The sequence below is a fragment of the Calliopsis andreniformis genome, chromosome 10 (assembly GCF_051401765.1).
Source record: "Calliopsis andreniformis isolate RMS-2024a chromosome 10, iyCalAndr_principal, whole genome shotgun sequence".
NCBI classification, from domain to species: Eukaryota; Metazoa; Arthropoda; class Insecta; order Hymenoptera; family Andrenidae; genus Calliopsis; species Calliopsis andreniformis.
In genome coordinates, this window is record NC_135071.1 from 21,075,070 (window position 1) to 21,102,860 (window position 27,791).

At 48.4% G+C, this 27,791-nt stretch overlaps 1 protein-coding gene across 2 annotated transcripts; it reads left to right on the forward strand.

The window, feature by feature from the left end:
* The first annotated feature begins 586 nt into the window (after positions 1-586).
* LOC143184945 (uncharacterized) lies at positions 587-27,296 on the forward strand. 2 transcript variants are annotated; one of them, XM_076387566.1, is made up of 5 exons: positions 587-652; positions 12,263-12,528; positions 19,993-20,184; positions 23,931-24,088; positions 26,731-27,296. In XM_076387566.1, the coding sequence occupies exons 2-5, from the start codon at positions 12,276-12,278 to the stop codon at positions 27,274-27,276; spliced, it is 1,149 nt and encodes a 382-aa protein (XP_076243681.1). In that variant the 5' UTR covers positions 587-652; positions 12,263-12,275; the 3' UTR covers positions 27,277-27,296. The 2 variants fall into 2 exon arrangements, with proteins under 2 accessions (XP_076243681.1, XP_076243679.1); XM_076387564.1 differs by lacking the exon at positions 587-652 and adding an exon at positions 9,653-10,039.
* The last annotated feature ends 495 nt before the right edge of the window (positions 27,297-27,791 follow it).

A 27,791-nucleotide genomic window follows, 5' to 3' on the forward strand; every position in this document is an offset into this window, starting at 1 on the left:
GCGGTTTTGCATGACAGTGGATCGTCGGGTCCCGTGCAGGTCGACACCGAAATGGCACACGCTGCGACGATCGCTAGAATAGACGATGTCGAATCGCTCAGCCGCGCCAATTTTGCTCCGATTTCGCTCCGATTTCACCCTACTGTGCGCTTTGTTCGATATAGGCGTTGTCAGGAGGACGATTACCTCCGATTTGCTTTATCGACTTACGCTTTTTCCTTCTTTCCGATGTATATTAAGGACAGTAGGATTTCATACTCTCTACAGAATCATTAAACATGTCATTTTTGTAGCGAAGACGATCATCTCAGAAAAAAATTCAGACACATAAACAATTACAAACAGTTTCATGTATGCCGAAGTTGACGTTCAATAGCATTTTGAATATTTTTAATTTTTTTCTTCTTTTCCAGGATGCATCGAGATAGGTGTTCCGAGTGAAGAAAATTCGAGAAAATTCGAGAAAATTCGAGAAAATTCGAGAAAATTCGAGAAAATTAGAGGGAAGAACCGGCAACTTACGACAGATCGACGAAAGAAAGTTTCGCCAGGAAAAAAAGGGGCAAGAGGGTAGAAGGAGAGATTCCGTTAGGAAAAGGAAGAGAAGCGGCTAGCAGAAGGGAAAGGGAAGTGACAATGGCAGTAGCAGCAGGTAACAATACTTAAGCTTGCTTCCTACAATAAATGCTGCAAAGGGGCCGCCCTCTATATCCTCTCGTTCATCCGCGTCTTTGTGCGCAGCTCAGAATCTCTCTTCTCGCCGGCAATGGGATTTATTAACAGCACGACGAATTTATTGTTGCCCTGTTATACACGAAACGAAATCTCTGTCCTTCCTATTCTACTCGCAGGGGAGGGAGAGGCGCAGAGGGCGATTCTTTGGCTTCTCTGTCGTTTCGTTCTTACCATTCACAGTTGTTTTCGCCATTGACCCCACGAACGCCCTCTCAGCTGTTTACCTGCTAAACTAGATTTTAATTGTAAGAGCATGGCTCGATTCGAGGGATGAGGGAATATGCAACGCGTACAGTTGCTTCAGTATGAAACGCAAAAATGTGAAGGTAATTTGCTAAATCCGGCAAAGAACAGAGAAATGAACCGATAGATCGTGTCCTAGCGTTTTAGTTGCTTCTGTGCGAGGGCGACGGGCCGCTGACTAACACCTGCCCTTTCGACGTGGCGCGACACGAAACGCCTTTTCATTGTGTCTCGGACTTTGTTCGATCTACCTGCACGAAATCTTGCCTCTTCGTCTTTCGTTCACCCCCTGCGGGCCACACGTTTCTCGCGCGGAGACGAGATGCTGGAAGGCGTCAGGTTTCATTGAGGGTGGCCGGTCCGACGAGACAAGTCCTCCGTAGGTAGAAACGGCCTAATGGCCTGAAAATCCAAACCCACGCGCATTCCGGATTCCATCGTCCGCTCGGCCAGACCGCTGGGCGCCTTCGCCAGTCCTCTCTTTTCTCTCGTTTTTGGCGGGAACGTCGCGCTGCGCCGCGCTGCGCCGCGCTGCGCCGCGACCATTCAGCTTCGCTGGCTCGATTGTTAACGCCTCGATGGAACAGGTATTTCCATTGGGGAATACACTCGTGGAATCGGAATTCCGAGGATATACGAATGTTTTCGGTGATTTACGAAGATGGAATTTCGACTGGGCGACATTGGAAGTTGTCCTTCTCTTCCACCTTCTCGCTCTGCGTTTCGTGCTTTCGTGTTTTGCCTCGTTTCGTTTCTTAAGTAACTATTAATGGCACAGTCTGAAGCGGAAGAGACTTCTTCTTCTTCTCGAAGCCGGGATTAACATTGGGGGATTGATTTTACCGACCGTGTTCGATTGATCTAAAAAAATCGCCATTCCCATGAACCGACAAGGTGCCCCCGGCAAATAAAATTAGGAAAACTCGAAATAGGGGGGAGGGACGAGAAGCACGCGAGGAGAATCACAAAGGGGCGACCGCAAAAGAGAAGACTTTGCCGGGTCGTTGCACGCTTTTCCGCAAGGATCGAAGCAGATAAGAGATCTACGAGAGAATAAGTTGCCCTTTGTGGCGAGTCGAGCGACCGTGATCGCCGGGGGTTGCTTATGTATCCCTCTGCGATTTAAAGTCGCGCGTAACGCAACAAACGTACGTACGCAGGATAATCCGATCGGTCGACCCATTGTCGAGAATCGTCAACGACGCCCACCGTTCTCCATCTAACCTGCCCTTTGCCTCCCTGTCGTTTTTTAATCGATGACCCCTGTGATCTGTAATCCCTTTACTTCCGCGGATTCGAGCTTGGCTCGGGCAGCGATTTCGTTGCGATAAATTAGCTACCGCGTCGCGTCGCATCGCGTCGCTCGAAACGACGTGGCGATGCAAGTGGCGAAGTTGCCAAGCTAGAGACTTCAAAATGATCCAACTTCCCTGAATCAACGAGTATTCCACTCGGTTTCAATTATGAGTCTCGTCTATCGTTCCCCTTCGCATCTACTCAGCCATCCCCAAATCGCGATCAAGAAGCAATAGCCTGATTTCGAAGAATGAAGCCAAGACACGGCCCATCCACCAACAGCCTTTTTCTAAGCAATCTTCCTAATCTGGGAGATGGACCGATAACGTCAGTCAATTGGCGATCGACTGACTCGGCTTGACTCCCTCCTGGTTCTCGCATTGTGCCGCCGAGGAAAAAAATGCGGCAAACAATCGGCTAGCAGACGGGCCGGGCTATTGTGCCTCGGCTAAATGACAGTAGGAGATCCTTCAGCTACCGCCGCCGCGATGCGGATCTCTCGGTGGCTTCGACTTCCTTTCTTCGGGCGTAATGAGATGTCCCGAGATGCGTCGAACTCGCAAGCACACCCACGCACGCACGCACACACACATACACACACACACACACACCCTCTTCCCTTCAATCGGATTTTCTCCGATCCAGGCTTGGGAAAAAATAGGGAACGCGAACGTGGACCAGTGAAAGCGCAAAACCGGGGATGGTTTTGTTGTCGTGCAGCCCCGATGCGCTCTCTCCGCAGTTTTCGTCGCTCGACTTGGACTGAAAACCGCGGAAAAGTTAAGTCCGAGCGACCCTCCTGTCATTTTCATTTCCCCGGCAACCAACCCAGATACATTTCGGAATTGCCATTGTACCGCGAGGAAAAATTGGCATTTTTAATTCCAGCCGTGGCTCGGTCGGGTTCTTGCGTTTGCAACTATTCTACCGTTTCGTCTCTCTTCACCTCGAATTCGCCACTTTTATTTTATGCCACCGAAAATCTGATCCATCTATTTCCAATAATCGCAGAGACCATTCAGAGGTTGAATCTCCCTTTGAAAATGAACGCCATCTGCAAATCCATAGACCCAATGTCCGCTTTTTCGCTTCTCTCGCTGACAAAGAATAGGCCGGTCAGGGTGGAAAGTTCATCGGATGGGGTTCATCTTCGGTCGAAATTCGATAACGTCGTAAGAGGATCCCATAGGATATCTGGCTTAATTTCAGGAGAATCCTCGAAAACCTTCAACATACAAAAAGACGGGCAGACTCACGATTCTTTCGATGTAGGTTGGCGCGAGTGACCCGTAGTTGACCCGAAGGGAGCGACGACTATCCCTCTTGTCCCTAAATTCGGCTTATCCAGGATTTCTCTTCCCGAATTCGCGCGGGTCTAACCGACGCGCGACGCGACGCGAAAGAGTGCTCGATTCACTTTTCTTCGAGGTGCAACGGTGCGTATCATCGAATTTCCATTCGTCTGTTTCTCAGGTCAGTTGTTTGCCAGGGAGCCGAAATTACGGACACCGCGATCATTATCTTGTTCATTCGCGAGGATCTTTTATGATTCCGTCACCTGGCTGCTGGTATTACTGGGAACGGAAGAATATAGAATGCATTTCTATATTTGAAATGGTGAACTCAGTGGAATTTACTGAGATCTATTAGATCGTACGCATAAAGGATGGACGAGGTAGCATAGAAGCCATTGAAATCTATCCCTAAGATGAAGAACGTTTGTTTGGCGAGAAAAACAGAGGTCCAACGCGCCCTAATCCGTCCAAAGTACCCTTAAGCCCGAGTTGCAAGAAGTTGGTCGAAATTGGTACGCCACGCGTCTGGATGTCGTCTTCGACTTGGCTAGAAAGAAGCGAGCGAGAAGGTACTCGTAACGTGACGCCGACACTCCCGTGTACACAGAAAGCTTTCCTCGCGGAAAATTCGAGGGACCACCGCAGCGTCGTGTCAGCGGGTGGATGGATCCCGCCATTCCCGTTACCTCGGCGTACACAAATGTGGAATTCTCCTCGAGTAGGCGGCACACGTCAAGGCCGTAAGGTGTCACGGAGCATGGAAGAAGGGAAAGGCGGAGGTGGCGGTCGGAGAGGGAGGGGAATTTATCCAGGAACGTCGGCTCCTCGCAACCCGCGATTTATTTGCCTGGGCTAAAAGCTTGAGAGCCGTCGCGTATTCCGCGCTGGGAATACCAACCGGCGGTGTATTCTGTATTCGTGTCGTCGGTATTCTCATCCATCAATTCCACGTATCGCGAAAGAGCGCGGTCGACGAAGGGCGGCTGGCTGCGGGGGGGACAGGGGAGTCGAAGATTTTTTTCGTCATTGTTGCCATCGTTGTCGTCGTCGTCGTCGTCCTCGTCGTCGTCGTCCTCGTCGTCGTCGTCGTCGTCGTCGTCGTCGTCGCCATTCGTCTGGTTTATTCGCGTCTCTATTGTGTTCCTCGCGATACAAGCACGGCTCTTTTCTTCGCGCACCGTACCGCGAAAATAGGTGAACTTACCTCTTATTCCCCTCGCCTCATCCCCGTTCTCCGATATTCCTCGAAACGCCACGTCGTCGTCGGGGAAAATGGAACCGACGAAGGGGGACTCCTTCTCGCGGCTACTCGTTAATACGACATGATTCCCCGTGATTCGGGATCTTATCCTTGGGCTAGCCCTTTCTAATTTCGTTGAATCAATGTCTTGCAAGGTGCCCCCCTCGCCCACAATCAGTTTATCTACTCGTTGAAGTAGCAACCGCGTACAAATACGTACGTACCTGCTCTTCCAGCTTCCGGAATCGCTCTTTTCTGGTAGGCCAAAGCAAAGCTCACCGTTTCTCGTTTCGCTAGCTCGTTCGGACCCAGAAGAAAGCCCTCGTAAGTAGTTTGAGTCGCAAATCGGTCAAGTATTCGGGCAACTATCACCATTATCCGGCCGATTCTTCCTCCAGAATTAATTGGAGAGCCCCAATAATGGGAATAATGGCGACAGTGCTCTTCCAACAGATTGATCTCTTTAACGATCCTGCTCCCGTCGAGCGTGTTGGAGGAAAACACGTCAACATCTAATCCTGGGGATGCACAGAGGGATGCGGGGCTTTTGTAGGTACAAATTCGCATGTAAGTAGGTGGCAGAACCGATCCAGGGGGCTCCGTCGGACGCTTTTAAAGGGCTTAGCGCGAGCATTAGCCGGGCATTAGCCCTCCTGCTCGGTTTTGTTCCACCGTGATGCCTACACGCTGCTGCGTCCGGGATTTGTCGCTCGACTGTTATTAATTATTTGCGGCTCCGAGCCACGAGCCCGGAACACCTGTAGGCCACAAGGACACGATTATTGTGTCGTTGCTGAACAACAGCGTCGACCAACCACCGGGACAACGAGAGGCGATTCCCTGCAAACAATGGGGCGTCGTTTGGTCTTTCAATTTGGTTACATCGCGCCAATCTGGTGGATTCGAAAGATTTTCAACCGTCCGACCGCTGGGGAATCTGCAAACGTGTTCTGCGATAGATTAAGGCCTCTGTATGTAGACTGATTGTGAGTAACAAATGCAGGCTTGATATTTCGAATACAAAGTACTCGGTCTGTATTCGGCAATAATTTTAGAAAGGAAAAATTTGTCATAGAAAGTATCTACATGTGTCAAGGGAAGGAATGCTCAGGATGAACAGAAATAAATGAGACTTTGGATTTCTACTTCTACATAATAATCTCATTTGAGTACCGAGCTAAGCCCCCCCAGACAGAAAGGGTCACAATTGTCAGAGAAGAAATCTAATCCAACATTTACAAGCTAAAGATTCGCATTGAAAGCAAGCAAGTTGAAACAACCCCTCTCGATTGCTCGTAAGCTAGAGCTTTGAAACCTTCAAGTTTTGAAGAAGAATCCGCAGATTCTCCGAAGTGCTGGACCCTGTGTCCCAAGGGTGGGCCGTTTCGCAAGAAAACTCTCGAAAGCGGTGATTTTGATTAAACTGTTACACCCAAGTTACTCGCTCCTATTACCGCTCGTGGGCTTCGCGAAGGAGGAAACAAACGAGCCAGCCACCGGTCGGCAATAGGCCAAAAGGGACGACCCGCTGTGCAATGACAATTCCCACCAGCCTTTTGGCCGAGCTAAGTTTTACCGGTGGTCGTCTATTGTCACCCATTGTGCTTATCTCTCGCGACACCTGCTCTTCCGCAAAGCAGAAAGACAATCTCAAAAGGCGAGGCCGAGGGCCCGTCAGAACAAGATCGCCTATTCCAGGGAGATCAGCTGAGAAGGAAGGTGGAGCTCCTGCCTGCCACCTCGTCCCTTCAGTTGCCCGACACCAAGGGTGCAATAAAATTTTCTTTCATTTTCCTTAAACAGACCTCGTCTCTGCTGGAATCGCTCGTTTAGAGAGATCGGCCTGCTGCACGAGCTGGTGGCCGCCTTTTGTCGAACAACTTCGCGTTTACGAGTCGACTCGTCACCACAAACTGCAGGGACTACCCGAGACAATCGACAGGGATAACACGGTCATTTCGAACCCTGGCCTGTCCATCGGAGGACCATGCTCCTGGACGAGTTCTATAGCATTTGCAAAAAATGCTATTCCTAGTTTCAATTTACAGTTTTCAACCTTTCGACGCTATAAATCTTGAAAATTTCATTCGAATAGCATTTGAAAATAGCCGTGGATCTTTGCTTAGAGTGTGGCTCGCAAGAGTCCTATGTACCAGAAATTTGAAAAAATCAGTTTTCGACGCTATCTAGTTCGCTTAGAACAGGGTTACTAAGTAGAAAGTGCCCCAACGATAAATTACATTCTTCAGGCTGCAGCGAAGCCATTAATAAAAGGGGGTTCTCGTTTCGCGTCCGTCGACACGTTCAATTTCACCACTCGACGCAACGGAAAGGCTGTGGTCTGGCTCGATTTGCCCTGAAACTTATTATCGCCTCTCGTCATATTGGCGTGTACTGTGTGAGATTTACACTTGGTGGGGCGTTATTCAGCGTCGAGGATCCCGAAGGGAAGGGAAGTTGGTCGAGGCTGGCCCCAACGGACCCCTTCATTCTCGAGGGTGGTACCCCTCTCGAAACAAAACATATTGTCCGAATTTAATTGTGGATGGGGTGCATTAGATATTCATACGTTACATGTTCCGCGACGCGTACAACAATATCGAGGTACCCTGGCTGCTGCTACAGGGAGTCAGCACGTGCGACTCTGCCAGGGGAAATAAATCTTTTGCCCGATAAACAGTGAAACAGTGAAACTGTTCGTCCTCATCAACGCCCAAGTACTCATCATTTTTTAGTAGAGTGTTGCAGGCGTTTTAGAAGACCTTCATTTTCTATTTCAAATTGATATAGAAGACTGCTGTGGAATATTAAATTGGTAGCGTGGTATAGAAGAGTGAGAGCAAGAAGAAGGAAGGCGAAAAACAAAAGCATATTGAAATTCGTTGAACGCGACAAGTACCTACTTTCAAAGAATGCACACATAATTTGAATACTTGGCGCGCAGTAATTTTCCTCAAGAATTACAAGTAAATTACGTGTTTGCAACAGGGTGCGATTAGGGAATGAAAAAATACGCTCAGGTACTACAGTTGTAAATGATAATAAAGTGCGTATTGGCTAATTCGGCGTATCGTAAATTCGCAACTCATCGCGATTAATACGTTCAAGTCCGTCGCGCTCACAGTGATTCGTTCTGTATTTACATGACTATGCAAAGTGAAAACATTCCGTGAAAAACATCAGTTACGTAACATCCGATTATCAAATGAATTAACGAATTAGAGTGGTGAATAGAGATCGATCCCCCCTTCGACAATCACCCTCATCGGTAGCCGAAGATAAGCAAGAGGCAATTGACGGACGAGGGTGTAATGGAAAGCAGGATAGTCCATAAATTGTTCGATAACCACTGCGTTCATTTTGCGTTCATTTTGCGTTCATTTTGCGTTCAACCGCAAAATGGGAAAATTCTCATAGGTTTGATCGACATGTCAAGGTACTATCTGCGAATTAGCACGTCTTATAGGTTCACAGTATGTACTCGCAGGGGTTGTACAGGTCGTGTAGGTCTACTCTATCCCTCTTATCTAGCTGCGTAAAAGAGCATAGTGCCGCGAGCTACCATTTTGCACAGAAATGGAGCACAATGTCCTTCGATTGGTGGAAAGGAGAGGAAACAACCGTTGGAATGGAGAAACTCGGGTGACGCGGTGCGGTGGTGAGGTGTTTGGGTGGCCGATAGAGGGGTTGCAGGGGAAGCAGTGAGTGATATCGAAGAGAGAAGGCACTTTCTTATTTCCATTCTTAGCAGCGTTCTTTCGAACTCGACTCGGTATTACCAACGGCCACCATCTCGCGACGTCCCACCTTTTGGCACGATGTGTCCCCACCACGTATGGGCTGGATCAGTTGGTACCGAGATCGTCGGTGGTGGTGGTGGTAGCTCTACCTGACTCTCTAGATCGCCCACCCCCGTAGAAGTACCTCTTCCCTCTCCAGCCTCGTCTTGGAGGCATGACCCACCCCCACGAGTGTCCGCCGATGCACGACGCAACGCGGTGTATTACATGGACGCGAATAACTTCGGGCTCCATTATATCGCAGGATAAAATATGATTGCTGGGAAATTCGACTCGTCGCCTGCTGACACAGTGAGGGTAGGATCAAGGATTTTCGAGACGTTTAGTCTTCTTTTTCGCGCTCCTTCCTTTCAGCGTTCAATTTGGAAGGTCAGGTAATAAGATACTGGCTAGTTTCATTCGTTTTTAATCGTTCAGATTTTTTTGCAGCAATTTTGAAATACCATTGGACGTTCAGTTACCTTTAAGCGATAATTCTTGGCCATTCGTGTCAGTTTCTTCGGCTTTCTCCGTCCAATAATTTCTTCATTATTCGAGTACTGAACTGCTGAAATATTCTGTGAAAGGCCTATTCGCCATGCTCGTACTCGAGGAAGTATCAGTTCTTTCTCTCCTGATAAAAAATCACAGCAATAGAAAGGAAGAAACCGTATATACCGTCTGTTATTAAAAGCCATCTTCACTGGTTTCGAGATTCGCGGAAAGAAAGGGTGAAAGAAGGAAAAGGCGGGAGGGTGGACACGAGGCGCAGAGGGAGACGGCGCGCGGCGTGCGGCGCGCGGCGTGCGGCGCGCGGCTGATCAGGGAGAGGAGGGATGCCAGGAAGCGGCAGGTCGGATTTGTTATCGACGGCCTCGGGAAGAGGCAGCCAATGGGAATGTCGAGCGATACGGTTCTTGGCTCGTATCCACCGCCTACGGAACTCTCCCATTGGTCCCCTCGCTCTTTTCCCATTTCGACTCGCACAGAGGGGGAAGGCTGGCGCGAGGGAATCCGTGGATCGGCTCAGGGCGTCGGGTCGTGCGTGCACACTCCCAAAACTATCGTCCGCGGAGGCACATTGAACGCCGTGCGGGTCGTGTCCGTCCTCGTGCATTGCCGCGCGTCTCTATGCGAGTTAATCACCCTTGGTAGCCAACGTTAGCTCTGTTCGCCACGAAGATGACGTTATTCGAACCGGTCTCGTGTCGCGACGCCGACGTCTGATACGGCACGTCCGGTGCCAACGACAGTGTCCGGTGGGAAACTTAGTGATATCGAGACTACAGAGTGGATCACCTGATATGACAGTGCAGTGACCTGCTGTTGTTCCTTTTCTTCGCAACCCTCTTGAATATATTTTTCGAGACGACCCAGCGAGACGAGAGTCTCAGCCACGGCAGCAAAATTGAGCTGGATTTGCACCAACGGGCCGCCGGCCACTTTATGAGGTGAGTCTCGATACCTTACGCTGCGATTACGGCTGTTTGCTTCGTTCAACAAGATGAAGGATCGGTAGAGGACTACTTCGAGCCTAAATGACATGGAAGTTGCGTTTCGTTCCAGTCAGAGTCTTCGTTCTGATACAAAGGAGTGACGATTTCAATTCGAGACTGACGAGACTGTTTTTAGAATAGGTTATAGAGGGAGACTCATTGAGGAATTCGTCTTTCTATGTGTGCGTATCTCGATTCGGGAACGATAAGTTCAAAACCGTGAAAACGCTTGGCATTTTTTTTCTTGCTTTAGAGAGAACAGGTGGCAAGGACAGATGTCTTGTTTCTCAATTTCTTGCTTGTCAAATGGTTACTTTATTGTTTTACTTCGATACTTTGAAACGCAAGCAAAACATTGACGATTCGATCTCGAAGATATAAACACGGTTTGTTAAACGTTTATCAACACCGACGGTGACTTATACTTGTTTCGATATCCTTCCACCAACACTCCATTGCTCGCATAAAATTCACCCAAAACCTAGCCTAACAGTGTTCATTTGTGCTTCAGATCATTTTGTTGATAAAAAATATATTTCCAGTTTGGATTATGTGCACAGATTTTAATTTCAATCAAATGCGAAACTAATTTAGCAGTTACATATTCCAGTAGGTTACGATTTTAATGAAAAAATTAGATTAGTTTAAGTTACTGCCGTTGCATTTACAATTGTCTAAATAACTGTATCGAAATGGTAGAGCAACCGTTAGGAAGAAAAGCTACAGTCACCACCACAGCTTTTACATCATGTTTACCTCGAAGTCCAATTAAATTCGTAAATCGACTTTCTCTCGTGTCCTCGCACATACATATGTACGTTTCGATGATATCGAATCATATTGTCGCGGCAGAAAATTGTGGGGGCATTAAATTGCTGCATGCAGTCTAGCGCATTGGAGCTGTGGACCTAAACATTCAATTAGCACTTCCTAATCCCCCGTCGCTCGTTGTCAACAGCCATTACTTCCAGCATCTTCTCTTTCTCCACGGTGAACCACCCCCGAGCCGAGCACCCTTGGGGTCTCTAGTAAGCAACCACGCCGGTGTTCCAACCACCTCCCTCCCTCGTCGCGCCCCTCTATCCTCGCTAACCAACGTATCTATTAATCCGGAGCTGAATGACACTCGAGGGTGGCCCGAGGGTGATTCTAACCCTACGAAATCGTAACTACCGCCCCAGGGTTAACTCCCTCAACCACTACAGGGTTTTTTTTTTCTTTCTTAATGAATGCTCAAGGAGAGATCCGCGTAATTGTATTAGTTCGAGAGGAGAAACGAAGAGCGTGGCTCGACGGAGGGAAAGAAAGAGAGGGAGAGCCTCGACGAAGGGTGACATTTAGGGTAAAAAGACGGAGGAACACGGAGAGAGGGTGGAACGTGGCGAGATTGGTTAATGGCTTTGATACGAGAAAAGGATAAGATTAATTTGCTTGTGAATCAAAGAGCAAACGAATAAGCAATTACGGGGACCGTGAGGAGTGGCTGCACGAGTGCCCTCGCTCGGTTCTTCTGCGTGTCGGTGGTGTACAATTAAAAAGCCACCCCCTTTCCGCTTAGTGAAGGAACGTGTGGAGAAACGTGTGGAGAAACGTGTGGATTATGGAAATTGCTGGGTCAACGTCGGAATTTCTTTCCATTTCATCCTGACCATTTTCTCAGCTTAGTAGAGTTAGCATGCTGTATGGTTAATAAGACAAGGAAAGCAATTTGACGATTGAAGATGATCTTTATCGACGATTTGGGATACCTTACATTTGAACGAGCAGTTGAGATGCGTACATGTTCTTCTTCACTAATAGCGTACACAACATTTTCACAGGTTGAGCAGATTCATGCATTTGTTTGATCATAACATACGTGCAGTGTATCTCGAAAAGAATCTGAACCCTCGACAAGGATCGTAGCCTCTAACCCCATCTAACATCGCGTCGAGACCGTAAATCAGAGGGTTAGACTGTTCTGCTCGTCCGTCGCTGGCCGCGTCGCACGCCGCGTCGCGACGGTATGTTTCGTGAAATTCATTGTGTCGGAACAATAGGACTCTCGAGGATGCTCTCTCGAGTTCTGACCTCCTCGGGTCACTCGGACCTCGAGGTTGTCGCCGGTTGTTTTCACGTGGGCGTGTCCCATTAACGTGCCTAGTGGGGTTACTAATTGGTGGGCGCGTTTAATTACAGAGCCGGCGGCAACATGTGCGACGGTTCCTTCACGGAGACCCTGCGCGGTATGCAGGGCATGTCGGGTACGTCGCCTCCTGGTGGCGCGGGGGTCGGTCCCATGGGGGTTGGCCTCGGCAGCCCTCTCGGCCCGACCGCGAAGAAGCCGCAGGTGGAACACATCAAGAGACCCATGAACGCGTTCATGGTCTGGTCCAGGCTCCAGCGGCGGAAGATCGCGCAGGAGAACCCGAAAATGCACAACAGCGAGATCTCGAAAAGGCTCGGTAAGCGAACCATTTTATTCTTCTATCCAATTTTCGATTTGATTTTCGAGGATTAAATGGCGCGCGCGCTATACTTTTACATTTACACACGCTCGGATTATCTGGTGCTCGCGGTTGCATGGCAGTGTACCGAGGAAAAAGAATGGGACGTATTTCCGTTAAATACCCGGGAATCGACAAAGCCCGGTTCCTGCGGCTCTCCCCCTCGTAGCTTCTTCTTTATCCGTCATTTTCTTGCTCGTTGCGGCTCTTCTACCCCCGTTTCTCGTTCCCCCGGCGACGACGAATAAGGGAAGTGCCTGCTCCTCGGCAAAAATGATGCGCGCACGCTCGAACCCACCTCCCTCTGCGGGATTCCACCCCCTGGAATCCACCTCCCCACCTCCCCCTCCTCCCCTCCTCACCTCCTCCCCTCCTCCCCTCCTCCCTCTTTCTCCTCCCCCTTTTTCTTCTTCCAGCTTGCACCCTTTGTCGAAGCGACACTTTTTCGTCGCTCTTTTACCGCCATATCCATCCCTGCCACTGCATATATTTTTCCTCAATATATATCCATGCATACACGTACACCACCTCCGTCCTTTCATCGCTTGCTTGTCGGAGCATTTGCAAATTTCATCCTGCAAACCTTCCGCCGCTACTGCTTTTTCCTCGATGCCGCGCCGACGGTTCTCCTTCACTCACGATCGCTCCTTCCCGATCCACCCTCCGAGACTCCTCTTTTCCCCCACGGCGACAAAAGGTTTCGAGGAACCGATGTATGCGCTCTTCTGCAAAGAGCACCCTCGACTCGTTCGCTGGAATCTCGCGTGGAATGCCGTGAACCAGCTTTCTTTCGCAACGAGTTTCGCGGTTTCCGCCGGAAATGTTAACTCGCAACCGTGATTCCTGATGCTAGTACGTGTAGCGCGTCTGCTTGCAGGTGACAGTCGATGGGAATCTATCCTCGTTGTCTCTTTGTATCGAGAGGATTTTTAGGATTTTTCTTAGTCCTGTTTAATCGATGGAAATGGTAAATCGTTTCAATTTCAATTTAAATAACTTGGAATTTTCAAACATTTTCACCACGATTTTATTCTGCACAAAATACATCTATAATGTTGACATTTATTTTCCTAAAAAGCACGGTGACTCCTACAAACTTTATTGCATACTTTCACCTCGTTCATTTTATCGTCAAAACTTCCAGTTTGCTCTACGCGAACAGAAACATCAACCCACTCCATATAACGCAATGAAATTTAAAATAATGACCGTTCACTGAAAACTTGTCGCCATTCTTGCAACGTAATGCCCCTCTTCAGCGTCTAATGTATGTATGTAGCAGTTGAGTGTGCGAATGAGTATGTCTGTCATTTACTTTAATTGATTGATACATTAAAAATGACGAGTAATGAAAATATAAGAGGCACGAAGGTGCTCTGGTCGCTAGACTAGCTGCTCGACGAGGCGCGTAGGCGCGTAGGCGCGTTCAAATACATACGATCGTTCAGTTGCCCGCCGTATGCAACAAAGTGTAAACTTTTTAGTTGTTTCGCTAACTAACCGAATGTGTGAGCGCGGTTTCGATTCAACTAAGTAAGCAGTCGACCCAGTGAAAAGTTGCTGCTCCGCGAACATGATAGTATTTACTGGGGGTCGCGAGCTGGTCTGAAACGGCTTCTAAATGATAATTTTAAGCTTTCTTATCGCTCGAAAATTCTGCCAGAGAATTCTACATCCTCCGATTTCTCGTCGAAGTATAAAGTCACGAATTTATCGTTTCTGAAAACGACCCTTGCGTCACGAAATATCATCTACGAGCATTCGAGCAAACTAGACGGTACAGATATGTATAAGTAGTTTGATTCTGGGTTCAAATAAACATTTCGTAGAACTGAGAGACATGTTCTACGGTTTGAAGCGGACAGAACTTTGTTGGAATTTAATGATCAGAATTGTAGAAGAATAGAGTAGGTAGATATCTAGAATGATAAGTGTTCGAATCTTGTCAGAGTATAAGTATGGATCTATATGTATGTAGGTATAGTTGTATATTGCATCGGGAGTGGAAATCGTAGTATCGCCGAATGAGAATGTAGAGAGAAAGGATCGAAAGGATCGAAAGGATCGAAGAAGTTTTTGAGTAGGAAAACGCGTCGGTTAGAGGAACATCCAATAGCCAGATTAGCTTTGACCATTTCCCAACGGAACGTTTACTCGACGCAAGCCTTCTCCCTCGATGCATCCCCAATCTCGGTTGTGTTACAGTTTTCGTTCGAGAATTGCGAAACGTGTCCAACTAGCCAGATAGAAGATAAACGGGGACGGTTATCCATCTGCTAATTGACGTCGTAAAACTGCCAGAGGATACCTACGTTGCTATCGATGGCTTCATTAGCAAACGAAATTACAGAGAACCCTCCGTTAGGTGTGATTACTTCGAGTTTTATTTTCCTCGGTACGCTAAAATTGCAAAATTCTTGAACTTTGACTTAAAGTTAGCGTCAAATTACCTTTTATCAGCATTTACATATTGCGTTCTAAGCTACGTACATCCTTTCCTATGAAACTGCATCGAATGGAAGTGAAGTTTCTCGAAACTAGCCGAACTCTGCTCCGCAAAACGGCGGAGGAAAAGTTTCCCTAAATAGGGATTAAATAATGAGATAAGCCGCGAAACGGCGAGTCAATTTGAAGTCGAGAAAAAGTTCGGGCAACGAAGAAGAGAAATCGACTCGGTTGGAGGTGGCGGGGAACGCCGCGCCACGGCCTCGAAGGGTTAAATAGGGTTGTCCTTCGTCTCGCGGGAGGATGAATATTCGCTCTCCCTGTCCCCCGCTGCTGTGCCCTATTCGCTTCAACGTCGATGAGCGCGCAAAACCGACAAGTCGTTTCTTTAACGCATGCGAAAGAACTCCGAGGACGAAGAGAGAAGCTACGGGAACCGGCAGAAATACTTCATTACGATGAAAGCTTTGCTCCAACCTTCTCAAGTCTCCCCCCACCCTCTCTTTCTATCTTCTCCACCCTCTCGTTGCGTGCTTGTCCGTGTTTCTGTCTCTTCGTGTTCGTACACCCTGCCGCATACGTACACGCTGCATCCACCACCTTTCCTCTTTGTTGACTTTCTTTCTCCCATCCTCCACCACCCCCCCCCCCCCCCCCCCCCCCCCGCCCCTTGTCTTCCTCTTTCTTCATTTCCTCGGTCTGTCCGTCTGTCTGTGCCCCGTGTTTTCTCTCTTTCTTTCGCATTGTAAGAGTGCGTGGCGTTCCCGTGCGTTTTTAGCGGACAACAATACGTGTCCGGGTATTTTAGACGATGGGCGTTAGGGAAAGAGGAAAGGAAGGACGATGAGTATACAGGGGAATTAGACGATCGATGCAGGGGACCTCGTTGGATCGCGTCTGCCTGTCCTCGCGATGGCCTCTGAGTAATTGAATCCGACGAATAGTCTTGAAATCCGTTAGCGTCTGAGAAAGGAAAGTCAAGGAAAACTTGACAGAAAACTCTACTTTCGGAAATTTCAAGTATCTCACAGAAAAGGCAGAGGATGTCTTTGAACTAAAAATTATCTTCGTTATTTATTTCACGGAGCTGATTCATTCGCCTTCTGTATGGCAATCTTTGAAACCATGAGGACCGATTTCAAGGGACTTCCGTTGTGGGGGGAGTCGTGTCGTATATACCGACTTGTATATACGCTAAATCGTTGGCGAATCAGCGATAGACGTGCGTGCAACACGCAGGAGAGAGCTTTCAACCCCTGAGAGCTTAAAGCTTGCTCGGGGACGATCATTTTTAATCACGCGAAGACAGAGGGAGGATCGGGAAGGGATGGAAGCAAGAGAGTGGCGGCGCGTGTACCTGTGTGTAGGCGTTTTATGTTCCCTCCTTTGTCGCAACGGCGCCATTGTTCCATGCGATTCTATAGGATCGCGCGCAGTGCCAGGATCCTCCGTGAATTGTTTTCTTCGCGAGTCTTGCGCGAGATTCCCTCGCCTTGCTGTCCTAAACACGACCGTGTCCACTTTCTTCGGAATTACGACACTCCGAAAATTTACCTTCAGACCTATTGTTCATCCTTCAGCTTTCTTCGCTGTTCAATTCAATTTTTTGGGAAACTTTGTGTCGTAGGACATTTTCGCGTGTACGCGCGCGGATTAGGGATTGAAACAATTGAAGGGTGGTTTTCGCAGGCGAATGTGGGACTGAGAATGAAAACAATCATCGGCGCGGCGTTCACGAGTCTAGTCTATAGCACCAAAGTCCCCTATTACATTGTTTAAAGTTGCATGTATTTGAAAAATATAACAACTCGATTCCATTTGCAAAGGTACACACGTAAACTCAATTCAAATGAATCTATTAACGGGTCTATTAATCGTGACGGTACGAATAGAAACTGGTACCTATTTCATCGCTCTATTGTCTTTCCGCTTTTCTAGTGATCATTTCTCTTTTATCGGCTATGTAGTATTATAATTTATAGTGGATCCACGCGTCAGAAATATTGTACGGTATAAATTAGCGCCTCGAGCAATGTGATCTTGCTGATAGGTCCATGTGGCCCGCTAGCGAGAGACAATGCCATGCTTATCGACCTTAACGATCTATTATCCAACGTGAACTGTTGCTTGTATCGACAAACTACGCACATTGTAGATTAATGGGCTGCGCTATTATCCATGCAACAAAGTCGAGCTATTCCTTGGTATAAAAAGAATCTAATTCCAACGAGTGTCGTTTGTCGTTCTGGCAGTTACATACATATTAGCTATTCTCGCATCAGTTGATCGGATAACGAAGGCATGTGGTAGAAGTATAAGTGGAAGGACCTATTATAGAAGTAAGGGATAAAAAGAAGAGAAGAAAAATAGCATTTCGATAGTAGTAACGCCAGTTAGCCCAGTTTTTCCTGCGGCTGACAATGAAGATGTGCGGGAGTAGGAAGAGGGGGTGAAAGGGCGAAAGAAAAGCGAGAGCAGCGGACTAATGCCTACCGCTTTAAGAAATAGTAATGGTTTGGTAATAGTGGGTCGACGGTGTGGTAAAAACCGCGCAAGCAATGGCTCCTCCGTCGCCATGGCTGTCCTCTCCGCCTTCTGGTTTCTCTTTCCCTCAGCTTCGGTCCTCTCCTTCGACCCCCGTCCATTAATTAACAGGCTTTGTACTTTTAAACGATGTTAAATAAACGGCATTGTCCGCCAACGAAAGGACTGAAAAGCAGGCGCCATTGTGCTTTAAGCTCGGTCCTCATCGTCGTCGACGTCGACGTCGACGTCGACGTTCACGTCGTCGTTCCTCCTACCCCTGCCCTCGCGAAAGCGGGGAAAAGAGAAGGAACGGGTGGTACTGGTCGAGAATACCTACCTAGTAATACCGCTGGTGCTGGGAAGCCTTTGTTCTAAACAAATACGCCGACCCACCTCCACGGTCCAACCCCCTTCGACACCCCCGAACCTCCAACGAGCCCCTTGTTCCTCCGTGCCACCTGCCTTTTAGACGGGAAAACGTGTATCGATTGGGTAGGCTGTAATGTAAATAGCGTCGACGGAAACCCCTTTTCGGTACACGTGCAACCGGACGTGTCCTCGAGGATCGATCCAACTCGCGCGCTGCTACCCTTGCTCCTTGGGACATGGGAGTCAAGCGAGGACAGCTCCTACATCGCGAACGTTTCAAATACTATCCTCGAAACTCGTCACTGTCACGCGAGTGGCAGAAAGGCAAAATTAAGAATGATCCCACAGCAGTCGTTCGCCCCGAATGCGTTACGTACATTGTCCCAGAAGACAAAAATCTCGAATTCCGTGCTTCCTCTTCCACCCTCTCTGGCTGGCTTCGTTTCTCGAGGAGTTGATTGTGAACCACCACGTATCCGTATTGTTTACCTCGCTCTACTCCTTTCTTCCCTTTCTCTGCGCACTCCGCTGCAGCAAGCAACTCTGTCTATTGTTGTTGTCTGCTGTCAGCAACAATAACGAGAAGAGCAGGAGATCCGTCGGACGAACGTGAATCCCATCCTCTACGCTGCCTCGTATCTACTCCGATGCGCTTCGAATTTCCGCTAGTGTATCTTCTCTTCTCCCTATCGAGAACTTTCATCCCCCTTGAGCGATTTCTCTCGCTTGTATCCGCTGAAACGTGTTCGTTTTTGACGTCACTGACGTTTGCTTTCCCTTGGCCCAATTTTTCTTCAATTCTCTCTCTCTCTCTCTCTCTCTCTTATTTCCACTTTCGTTCCAAGTAGGTATCTAAGTGGATGGATAGGACATTCTCCGAGTATCGAATCTTGAATCGTTTGCCTCATTTTTCCATACCATTTCTGCACCAGCTTGATTCTAATCGAGGCAATAGCCTTTCTTTCCAGTTTCTCTTCGGCGGGAAAAATGGTCGCGAAAGAACGACTAACGTCACCGCCTTTTGTTTCGTTTCTGCAGCGGACTTTGCGCGAACTCCGCGTGTCGGCGTCGCGTTTCGAAACGAGCTCCGTTTCCAGGATGGTGGCGCTTCGCTCTTTGTATTCGTGTAGCCACAGTCAGCAGCCCAACAACAAGTGGTAATTAATTCTCCGGTGAAACAATCGACCTGTGCTACCGCTGAAGGTTCCTCACCAAAGAGGAGAGGTGCGCAGCGAGGCAAGGGGTGGGGAAGCGTTTTGCTGCGAAAACATAGCATGTTTGAGGCAAACTACTCCCTTTTCCGCATCGCGCCATCCTTTCACCTACCCCTGCGCCTCTAAAACAGTTTACACGTGAAATTCTGTTACGCCCAACGCGTTCGCAGCGTTGTTTGCTCGCTTGTACGATTCTGTCACGTTTTCACCGATTTTTCGCCAGCCGAGGCAACGCAGTTTTCCTGCGCCTGTTTTTCATTTTCGAGAAAAATTCGGGGGACAGAGCAGTTTGGAAACTTAGGCGATTTTTGCTAATATTTCTTTCTCCTTTCCTTTAGAGTTGTCGGATTTTAGGCAAACTTGTAGGGATTGAAGTAGGTTCGATGCTCTTGAATTAATCGCGGTTTTCCTCCAACGAGACATCGGCGGGTCGGTTGTAGGGAGCGTCATGGGGGAAACCGAAAGCGCGATTCTCTTGAGGGACAATTGCGAACAAGGTAGATTTAAATGAGGCGCGATTACGATTCGTCGATAATTCAACCATAACGGCTGATTCTGCCAGTGACGGCACACAACACGACCGTTTCACCGTGTAAATACGCCTCGACCGAATGCCTTTTATACCCGTTGATCGGACGCGTTACCGAAGTGCCTGTCGTTTGTTTGCAAACTGCTTGATAGTGGCAGCAAGAGGTCCCTGTTCGATCGTCACGCTTTTCTTCTGTCCTCGCGTATCGCTGTTTGTCGAAAATCAACTATATTTACTCTTCTGTCAAAACAGAAGCTCTTACTAATTTTCATAAATGAATAATCCGAAAGTTGGAAATTTGTCTATCCTAATGATCAAAACGATGATGCATTGTTCTAGGTGCTGAATGGAAGCTTCTGACGGAGGACGAAAAACGACCGTTCATCGATCAGGCGAAAAGGTTGCGGGCACAGCACATGAAGGAACATCCCGATTACAAATATAGGCCGAGAAGAAAGCCGAAAACATTGCGAAAGGAGTATCCTTACAGTATTCCGTACCCCAGCGTTCCCATGGACGCCCTTCGAGCTGGTAAGTGAATTTTTTCATCGATGAAGAGCAAAATCGCTAAAAGCCCTTCGAAGTTCTCGAGAACTGTTTTCTTCTGGCCAATGTCGTTTTCCCATTACGATTCCCTATCGACGAGACAATGCGATTATGATAGGGAGAGACAAGAACGGGATCGATCGGGCGAATCCAAAGAGACTGACGCCGAGCGAAGGTGTGCTGCCGAATACAATGGGGAAGAGAGCGGTCTGTCTGGTTGGGCTTTGATATTCTTATCTTTTCGGCTCGCGTTTCAGCCGCATTGTTGCCGGCGATGCCCCCGGGAATCCGTGGTCGGAAGTCTTATAATGGCGATTTCTTCGAGGTTCGCCCGACCCCCGTTTCCTTTGCCCATTTTCTCCAGCGTCTCGTTAATGGTTCGCGCGTAGCCTGTTTCGCGTCAAAGGCCGCGTCCCGCCAACAGCCTTTTCGTTGCTTTTCTCCTCATCCTAGCTATCGCCTCCAACGAGTCATGCACTTGGCCAAACAGTCGACACCTGCGTGTCACCTGCGGTGCATCCTTCACTCTACGTAATCCGTTTGTAGCCAAACCCTGTCGTAACAAGGGCCATATATCGTCTAATAGGAATCAAATATCAGAAATAACAATTCTTTCCTATATGATTTCTATTCGGATGCAGGGCGGGAAAGCAAAGGTTGTTTTTTTTCCTACAAATTTGTCTAAGAAGCATCCCAGATACCCAGATACCCAGGCATCTAGTGGCCACCGTCGCGAGACTCGGGTTAAAAAGTCAGCCTTCGCTGTGGGAGGTTGATTGCTCGCGTTCATTCTTCGTGGTCGAGTTGTCGTAAATATCTAGCGAGGAAAGTGTAGTCTCACTTCATTCATGTAGGATACGTCTGCTACAATATTACTGATATTTTTAGGAACTTTTACTGCTGGAGGTATTTACAATTTTACTATATCTTTGCCATACTGTCTTGTTGCATACCCGAAGAAAATTATTAATTCTATCAATGACAGTGGCCCGATTAAAGCTAGAATTTATTTCGTCGCCCACGCAACACCTCGGAATCCTCGATCGGTGATCGGTAATCCCCGATTTATAGCTCATATTCTGAATCTTCTTTCTTATCCTTTTACTCCCTTATTTCGTTTATTCCCACTAAATCTTTATTTTATTTCGTGATTCCTTCTCTCTCTCTCTCTTTTCCACGACACGGTGTTTCGTTTCGTTGATTTTCTTAGAAAATGTGGAAAACATTTGCTATTAGACAGAAATAACGAGCATTGAAAATTTCCACGAATCTTTTCCACGTGATTCATCCTATTTTCATAGACTTTATAGAGTCATTACTTTCGAGCCAAAGAACGATCACGCGAGCACGAAGATCACGATAAGAGAATCAGCTACCAATTCCACCTCCCTTTTCTCTCCTTCTTTCCCTTCTTCTTTCCCTTCTTCTTTCCCTTCTTCTTTTGCTGCGCGAGCCCTTTTTTCTCTCTTTTTTTCGCTCGCCAGCTCGAAGAACACGTCCCTGCACAGTGGCACGCGCATAAGACAAGTGCGTGGGTGGTTGGGATAAATTATCGGCTTAGGCTGGAATTTCTGACCGCGGTTTCCGCTGGCAGAGATAGCGACTTAAGAACGTAAGTTAAGGAGGTCGCTGTTTCTACTTTCGACCGCATTTTCAACTTTCATCCTTCCTTATTTGCAGCAAACAGTATCACTGTCTCCGCGCACGCTCTCGTCCGTTTCTTTAAAAAGTTGCAAACGCGAACTTTACTTGCAACGCTCGTCTCTATCCTCTTTGAGTGTCCCTCCATTTCGCAGGAGGTAGCTGGCCTGAAAATCGAGCGACAATATTAAATCCTTTCAGTTCTGATACGATATCAAATTGCCAAGCGTTACTCGGCAATGAAATTGCACGATTCCAATGAAATCATCATTTTTCTATGAAAGTTAAACGCTCGAATATTCGATGAAATATCCTGCCTTTTCCGTCCCATGGTGGATTTACAATTCACCTCGCATGATATCGTGCTTCCGTCGAGGAACTCTGGGCATAATTGTGCGCGTAATAGCGCGGGAACTAAGACAATTCGATAAATAATGAGCCAACGACATGTTTATGCCCTCGCGTGCAGAAGCCCAATGAATCGTCTCTGCGCAGCGCTGCCCTTCCGCGCCCAAGGGAATTATTCGACGATTTATCCCTTGTCGTTCGAGGCCTGATACAGAGTTCATGACACCGTCTCGTGCAACTTTCGAACCCCGTTTTACTTACACGTAAATTATTTCGCGTAACTGGTTGACTTTATCAAGCCTTACAAATCCAATGAGTTCGATCGAAATGAACGAAAACGACTGGAAAAATATATGTTTTCTAGTAATATGTAAAAAGTAGTATGTAGTGAAATCGCGCGGGATCACGGTTAAGTTCACCGAATTCGAAATACAGGCTCTGCTCGCGGCGCGGTGGTGGCGTCGATTTCGCGCCAGCTATTTGTTCCGCGCGACAGCTAAATGGAAATTTCGTGCATCAAATATTCGTTCGCCGAGCGCCAAGCCCTTTCCCCTCAGCTCAACTCTGCCGACCCATTCACGATCATAATTTCGCGCGATTGTTCGGTCGCTCACCCCGTTTTTCTTTCATTCGGCCACGCCAGGGAAATTCAAAATTACGTAATCCACTATGAGGCGAAAAACAATGAGGACAGTGGGGAGGAGGTCGGAACGTGAAACAAATCTGTGTAAACCGATGGGGGACCGTGCGTGTGCGATTCATCGAACATCTGTTCCTGTGAATCCGCGGGGAGACTTGACGACGAACAGAGATAAGGGAAGCGCGACGATCGAAATCGACAGATGCCGATTTTCTAATTAAACGTGCCGTCTCTGATTGACGCTGACGATTCTACGAAAGGGGAACGGAGCAGCGCGTCGCGTCGATCGCAATTGATGCCCTTCTGTCTCGAGAAGACATCGTCGAAAGTGATGTAGAACTACGATTAGGACGAACGAAATTAGCGAAGACACTTGCTATCATGAACGCTACAGTGACGATTCTCATATAGGTACCGACCTATGCAATGGTGACGAGTGTCCAATTAGCAGATAGCCTGCAAGTAATTCCCCAAGCGAAAGCTGGCAATGCAAGTGACGAAACTATTAAGAATTCAGCTGGGTTGGGAAAAAAAGCATTAACGCACCACGACTAATACCTCAGAGCGATAGGCGCGCGGTGCGGCGCGGTGCGGCGCGGTGCGGCGCGGCTTCAAAATCTCGATTAATAATCGGATGCGCGTGAATTCCTCGTTGCCGGTGATAAATCACGGCGCCAATCACCCACAGCCTTCTTCCGCGAATTGAACAGCGACGTTTCTTCGTCACCGTGGAGATCCACGTCGATCCGACAATAGGGCTTCGTTGCCTATAGGTAGTAGATATTCTTCCGCCGCATTTCCGTCTTTCGACGACGATGATCGATAAGCCGCCGTGGCGGATATTAATCTCAACGAAAATGCTCGTTTGTTCGGTTAATCATTGCTGTATTGTCGATCGTCGAGAGCTTTCGAATCGAATGGGAAGGAACGATCGGTCCCGTCGATTGCGGTTATTGTCGTACCTTGTTGCGTTTAGGGAAAACGACCTGGCTTTTGTCTTTCATTTCTTGCACGATCACGTACGAGATTGTGCCGGGCTTTGAAATTAGCTTTGACACGAACGATCGGATTCTCTGACAATTGTGGAAATAATTTGTTACAGGAATGGCTGGCAGCATGGGTCAAGCTGGAATGGGGTCATATTATGGTCCCGCTGCGGCGTACGGTTCACTTTCCGCAGCGAGCATGGCAGCAGCCGCAGCTGCGGCTGCACAGCAATCCGCTGCGGCGATGTCTGCCGGACTCGCAGCACCTGCTCAGGTGAGTCGATGCTCCTTCTAGTAGTACAAAGTGATAGCAGTTGCACGGAATGGTAATTGGCCATCGTTAGGTGTGCCACTTGTTTGAACTTGCGACCGACTCGACCGGTCGTGCCTCTGTGTCCTCGTATGGTACACGTGTAGAAGACACGATTCGATTGGAGAACGGGGTCGATCGCAATTTGTCAGAGACGAAAAATACGTAAGACACACGGTCCCCCTGGAACGAGCGTTATCGAGATGCTGGCGGAAAAGAGCCACCCACGCGGCGCACGGTTATTTCTTTCGCGTCCCTATTCACTGGAATTTGACGTCGAGTGAGCCGATCGGGGGAATCTCGAGATTTATCGCTCTATTCACGCGTCTCTTTCGGATTGTCTCTCTTCGAGCAAGATGTTATTAACCTTTCTCAGCCGCGACCCTATCGTTTGTCTTGGAATAAATTTTGAATAATCGGAGTTGCAATCGCCAATCATCTGCAGCAATGCTCCGAAAGAGTCCCTTAGGTCCTGCGATTTCCACTGGAGGAAGTAGCTGAACGAATCGATCGGTCGATCCATGCTCGATCGAGCCTTCCCCGCGCTTCGAAACTCTCTCGACTAGATCCCGTGGATGGGGTCCAGAATGAAAGCAGGGGAAAGAGAGAAGGGTGGTGGACATAGATCGGTGATGAGAAGCAGCAAGAGCAGCGGCAGGAGCAGTGGTAGGAGAGGTGGATATAGGAAGAGGAGAAAGAAGAGGAGGACGATGCGAAGGACGCGAGAGCGTAGGTACGTTTCATTCGTGTCGCAACAAAGGGGCCCCCGGGTGGTTTCGCAAACAGAAACCGGAGACCGTGGTCTGTGTATGAATTTCCGCAGCTGGGTACGGGAGACAAACAGATAGCTAGTTATTTCTGCATTCAACGGCTGAATGGCCGACGCGTCTGGAACGACGCACCGACGCGATACAGCCGCGACTATTATTGGCGAACCGGAGAGCACGAGCGAAGAATTCCAACGCGGTGCTGTTATCGTCCCTTTCTAGAGGGAACGGCTTCGGCATCGGCATCGGCGTCGTCCTCACGGAACCGTCATTGCTGCCTGTCCACTGCGGACGAGGGCCTTCGAGGATTGTGCAATTTCGGAGGACTGTAGACGAATAACTCACGTTTCAAGATCTTCTATCTACTATGCAACTACTGCGTACAAAGATCAGAATTTAAAAAAATATGAATCATCTATTACCTTTTGTCGATGGTCGTTTAAGTCTCACCTGAAACTTAATTATCGTGCATCAGTGCAGCACTGAACCAGCACGGTGTCATCGATGAAGCGTACAATAACGTTCTACCGTCTCTCTTCTGTTTTCATCCACAAAAGCGTCTATTCTATGCGCTGCCATGCGTCGTCAGAGATGGAAAAGAGACGAAGGGCTGAGCAGAGAGAAAGCGAGAGCATAGGAGAAAGACAGAAAGCGTGTGGAATGCCTTTTGGTACGAGGATACTTTATTTTCTAAATGGCCCTTCTCCATTCCTCGGTCATAGAGCGAGAAAGTCAACCATGGGCATTGTTGCACGGCCGGCTAGTCGATATTTCGCCCACATTGCATCCTTATGGATTCGACGGTGGAGTAGTAAGGCTGCCGTCGATCGGAGCGTGGATTTTGTTCTTCGGATTTATGTGCATTCTCAGCACCCTTCGCACACTTGAAGGCAACTTTCGCGTGGAGCAATTCTCCTCGAAGTACTTGGAAAGTTTGAACAGTAAATTCGTGGCCACTGGAGAGCTTGGGGAACGATCGGGAATGAGTTGGCTGGTCTAGGTTGTTGCGCAACCACCGCGCCGTTCTCTTTACCCTCCGCTGACGAATGAAGATTGGACAGACGAGATGCTGCGGAATAGTCCTACGCTGTGTAGAGGGACGAGGAAAAATGGTATTCGAAGATGTAGTAGATGTAAAATATTCGCACGTTCCACTCTCCATGAGGCTTGGCATATCGTGATCGTTAATGACATCTGTAATTCTATAAATAGTCGGAAAGACCGTGTTCCCATCGGTGGACAATGCGTCGAGGAATGCAAGGATCGCTTAATTTCCGGATCTATCGCGCTGAGGTGACCGATTCGCGGGTCCCTCGGGTGGATTTTGAGGTGAGAGGAACCGAGCGATAATCAATTGGACGTAGCCGGGTGGAGAGACAAGCGAACCGGCTAAGACTGGATGTAAATCATTCGGACAAAGCCGCTTAACGATCCGACAAAGGGTCCGCGCTCGTCCACGAATTATAGAATCGGGAATACGTTCTCCTCCCGTGCGAGAACACCTTTTTCTTGCCTTTTTAAGTGTCGTCGCGGTTCCACGCAGTTGCCCGTCCTCTTCTCTCGGTCTTCGCTGCGATTTTAGGCGGGACAACGTTACGAAATTTATAGCCATTGGCAGCTTTGTCCTTCTGGATAGAAAAAATGTTCGAAGGTGGGAACTGATCCACCGATTTCGCGATTAGTGACTTCGACCGCGTCGAATTTCTCATTTTTCTGCCACGCTAGTATAATAGCTCCTCTCCCTCTCCGCCGTATAAGCTTATATTACCGAATGAGTTAGCAATAATTCGACTTTCGAGCAACTCTATACGAGCCCACGATTTCTTTCGAATGTTCCAGGTGGTGAGCTCGATGGACGCGATGAAGTACTCGATGGAAGCGGACAAGTATCGCGCGGCGTACATGCCGCCCAGCACCCTGGCGATGAGCATGTACTCGGATCCCAAGTACCTGGACTCTAGTCCAAAATCGTACCTGGACCGGAGTTACCTGGACGCAAAGGCGTATTTCGAGCAGTCGAAGCTTTACATGGACCAGAAGCCATCGATAACCGACTATAATCGACCCAGTTACGAGCACAATAAGCTGTACGATGAGTCCAGTCCCGGTAGCGTGGTGGGTGGTGGTGGTTCGACGCGATCGCCAGCAGCAGAGTCGCCAGACATGAGCAAACAGCACGAAAGAACCGAGCAGGGGTCCTCCAGCGCGAGCTCTACGTCGACATCCTCGGCTGCGAGTCCTGGAGCGAGTTTGCCTGCCTACTACCCTGGTCCAGTTCAGAGTAGCGGGTTGCTGGGTCCGCAGATGAGTCAGTACACTGGCTACCAGACAGCTCCAGCACCTGGAAACGAGTCCTTTCGTCGACCGCTCACTGTCATCTTCTGACCCGATAGAACGTAGCTCTGATCTATCTTCGAGGAGCAGCTACACCCTGAGTTCGGTGCAAGCGTGCCACGTGCTGAAAATGTTTAAGCCTGAATACTGACTGTAGCGACTTGAGAAACCTGGAAGCTGCTTCATGGCATCGATCTAAATGCCTTAATCCCAGATTTCAACGAAGCTTCCCTATTCCTCTGTAACTTCACTTTGTCTTGGAAAATGATTTTTCAATGCAGCAACGCTTCTCGGAAGAAACACAGTTGAAGGTTACTTCGATCAGATCTAAAGGCATGAATTACTTAAACGTTGGAGATCAGAGTGTATCATCGGAAAGAAGAAACCAAGTATCAGCCGGTGAAGGCACAGTCAGGAGAGCAGCGCTTGCGATTGGACCCAGCAGCGTGAACCTGCCCACATCCTTGTCGAGGAGAAACAGGGCCAATAACGGTGCAGATCGTTAAAAGTGACAACGAAATCAGAACTATCCACTTGTACGCATGCCTAGGCGGCAGGCTAATCTA

Excerpts from the sequence above, each read along its gene's own strand:
- LOC143184945 (XM_076387564.1), top strand. Across the intron at positions 12,529-19,992 it reads CGAGATCTCGAAAAGGCTCG|GTGCTGAATGGAAGCTTCTG; the intron begins GTAAGCGAACCA and ends GCATTGTTCTAG. Across the intron at positions 20,185-23,930 it reads CATGGACGCCCTTCGAGCTG|GAATGGCTGGCAGCATGGGT; the intron begins GTAAGTGAATTT and ends AATTTGTTACAG.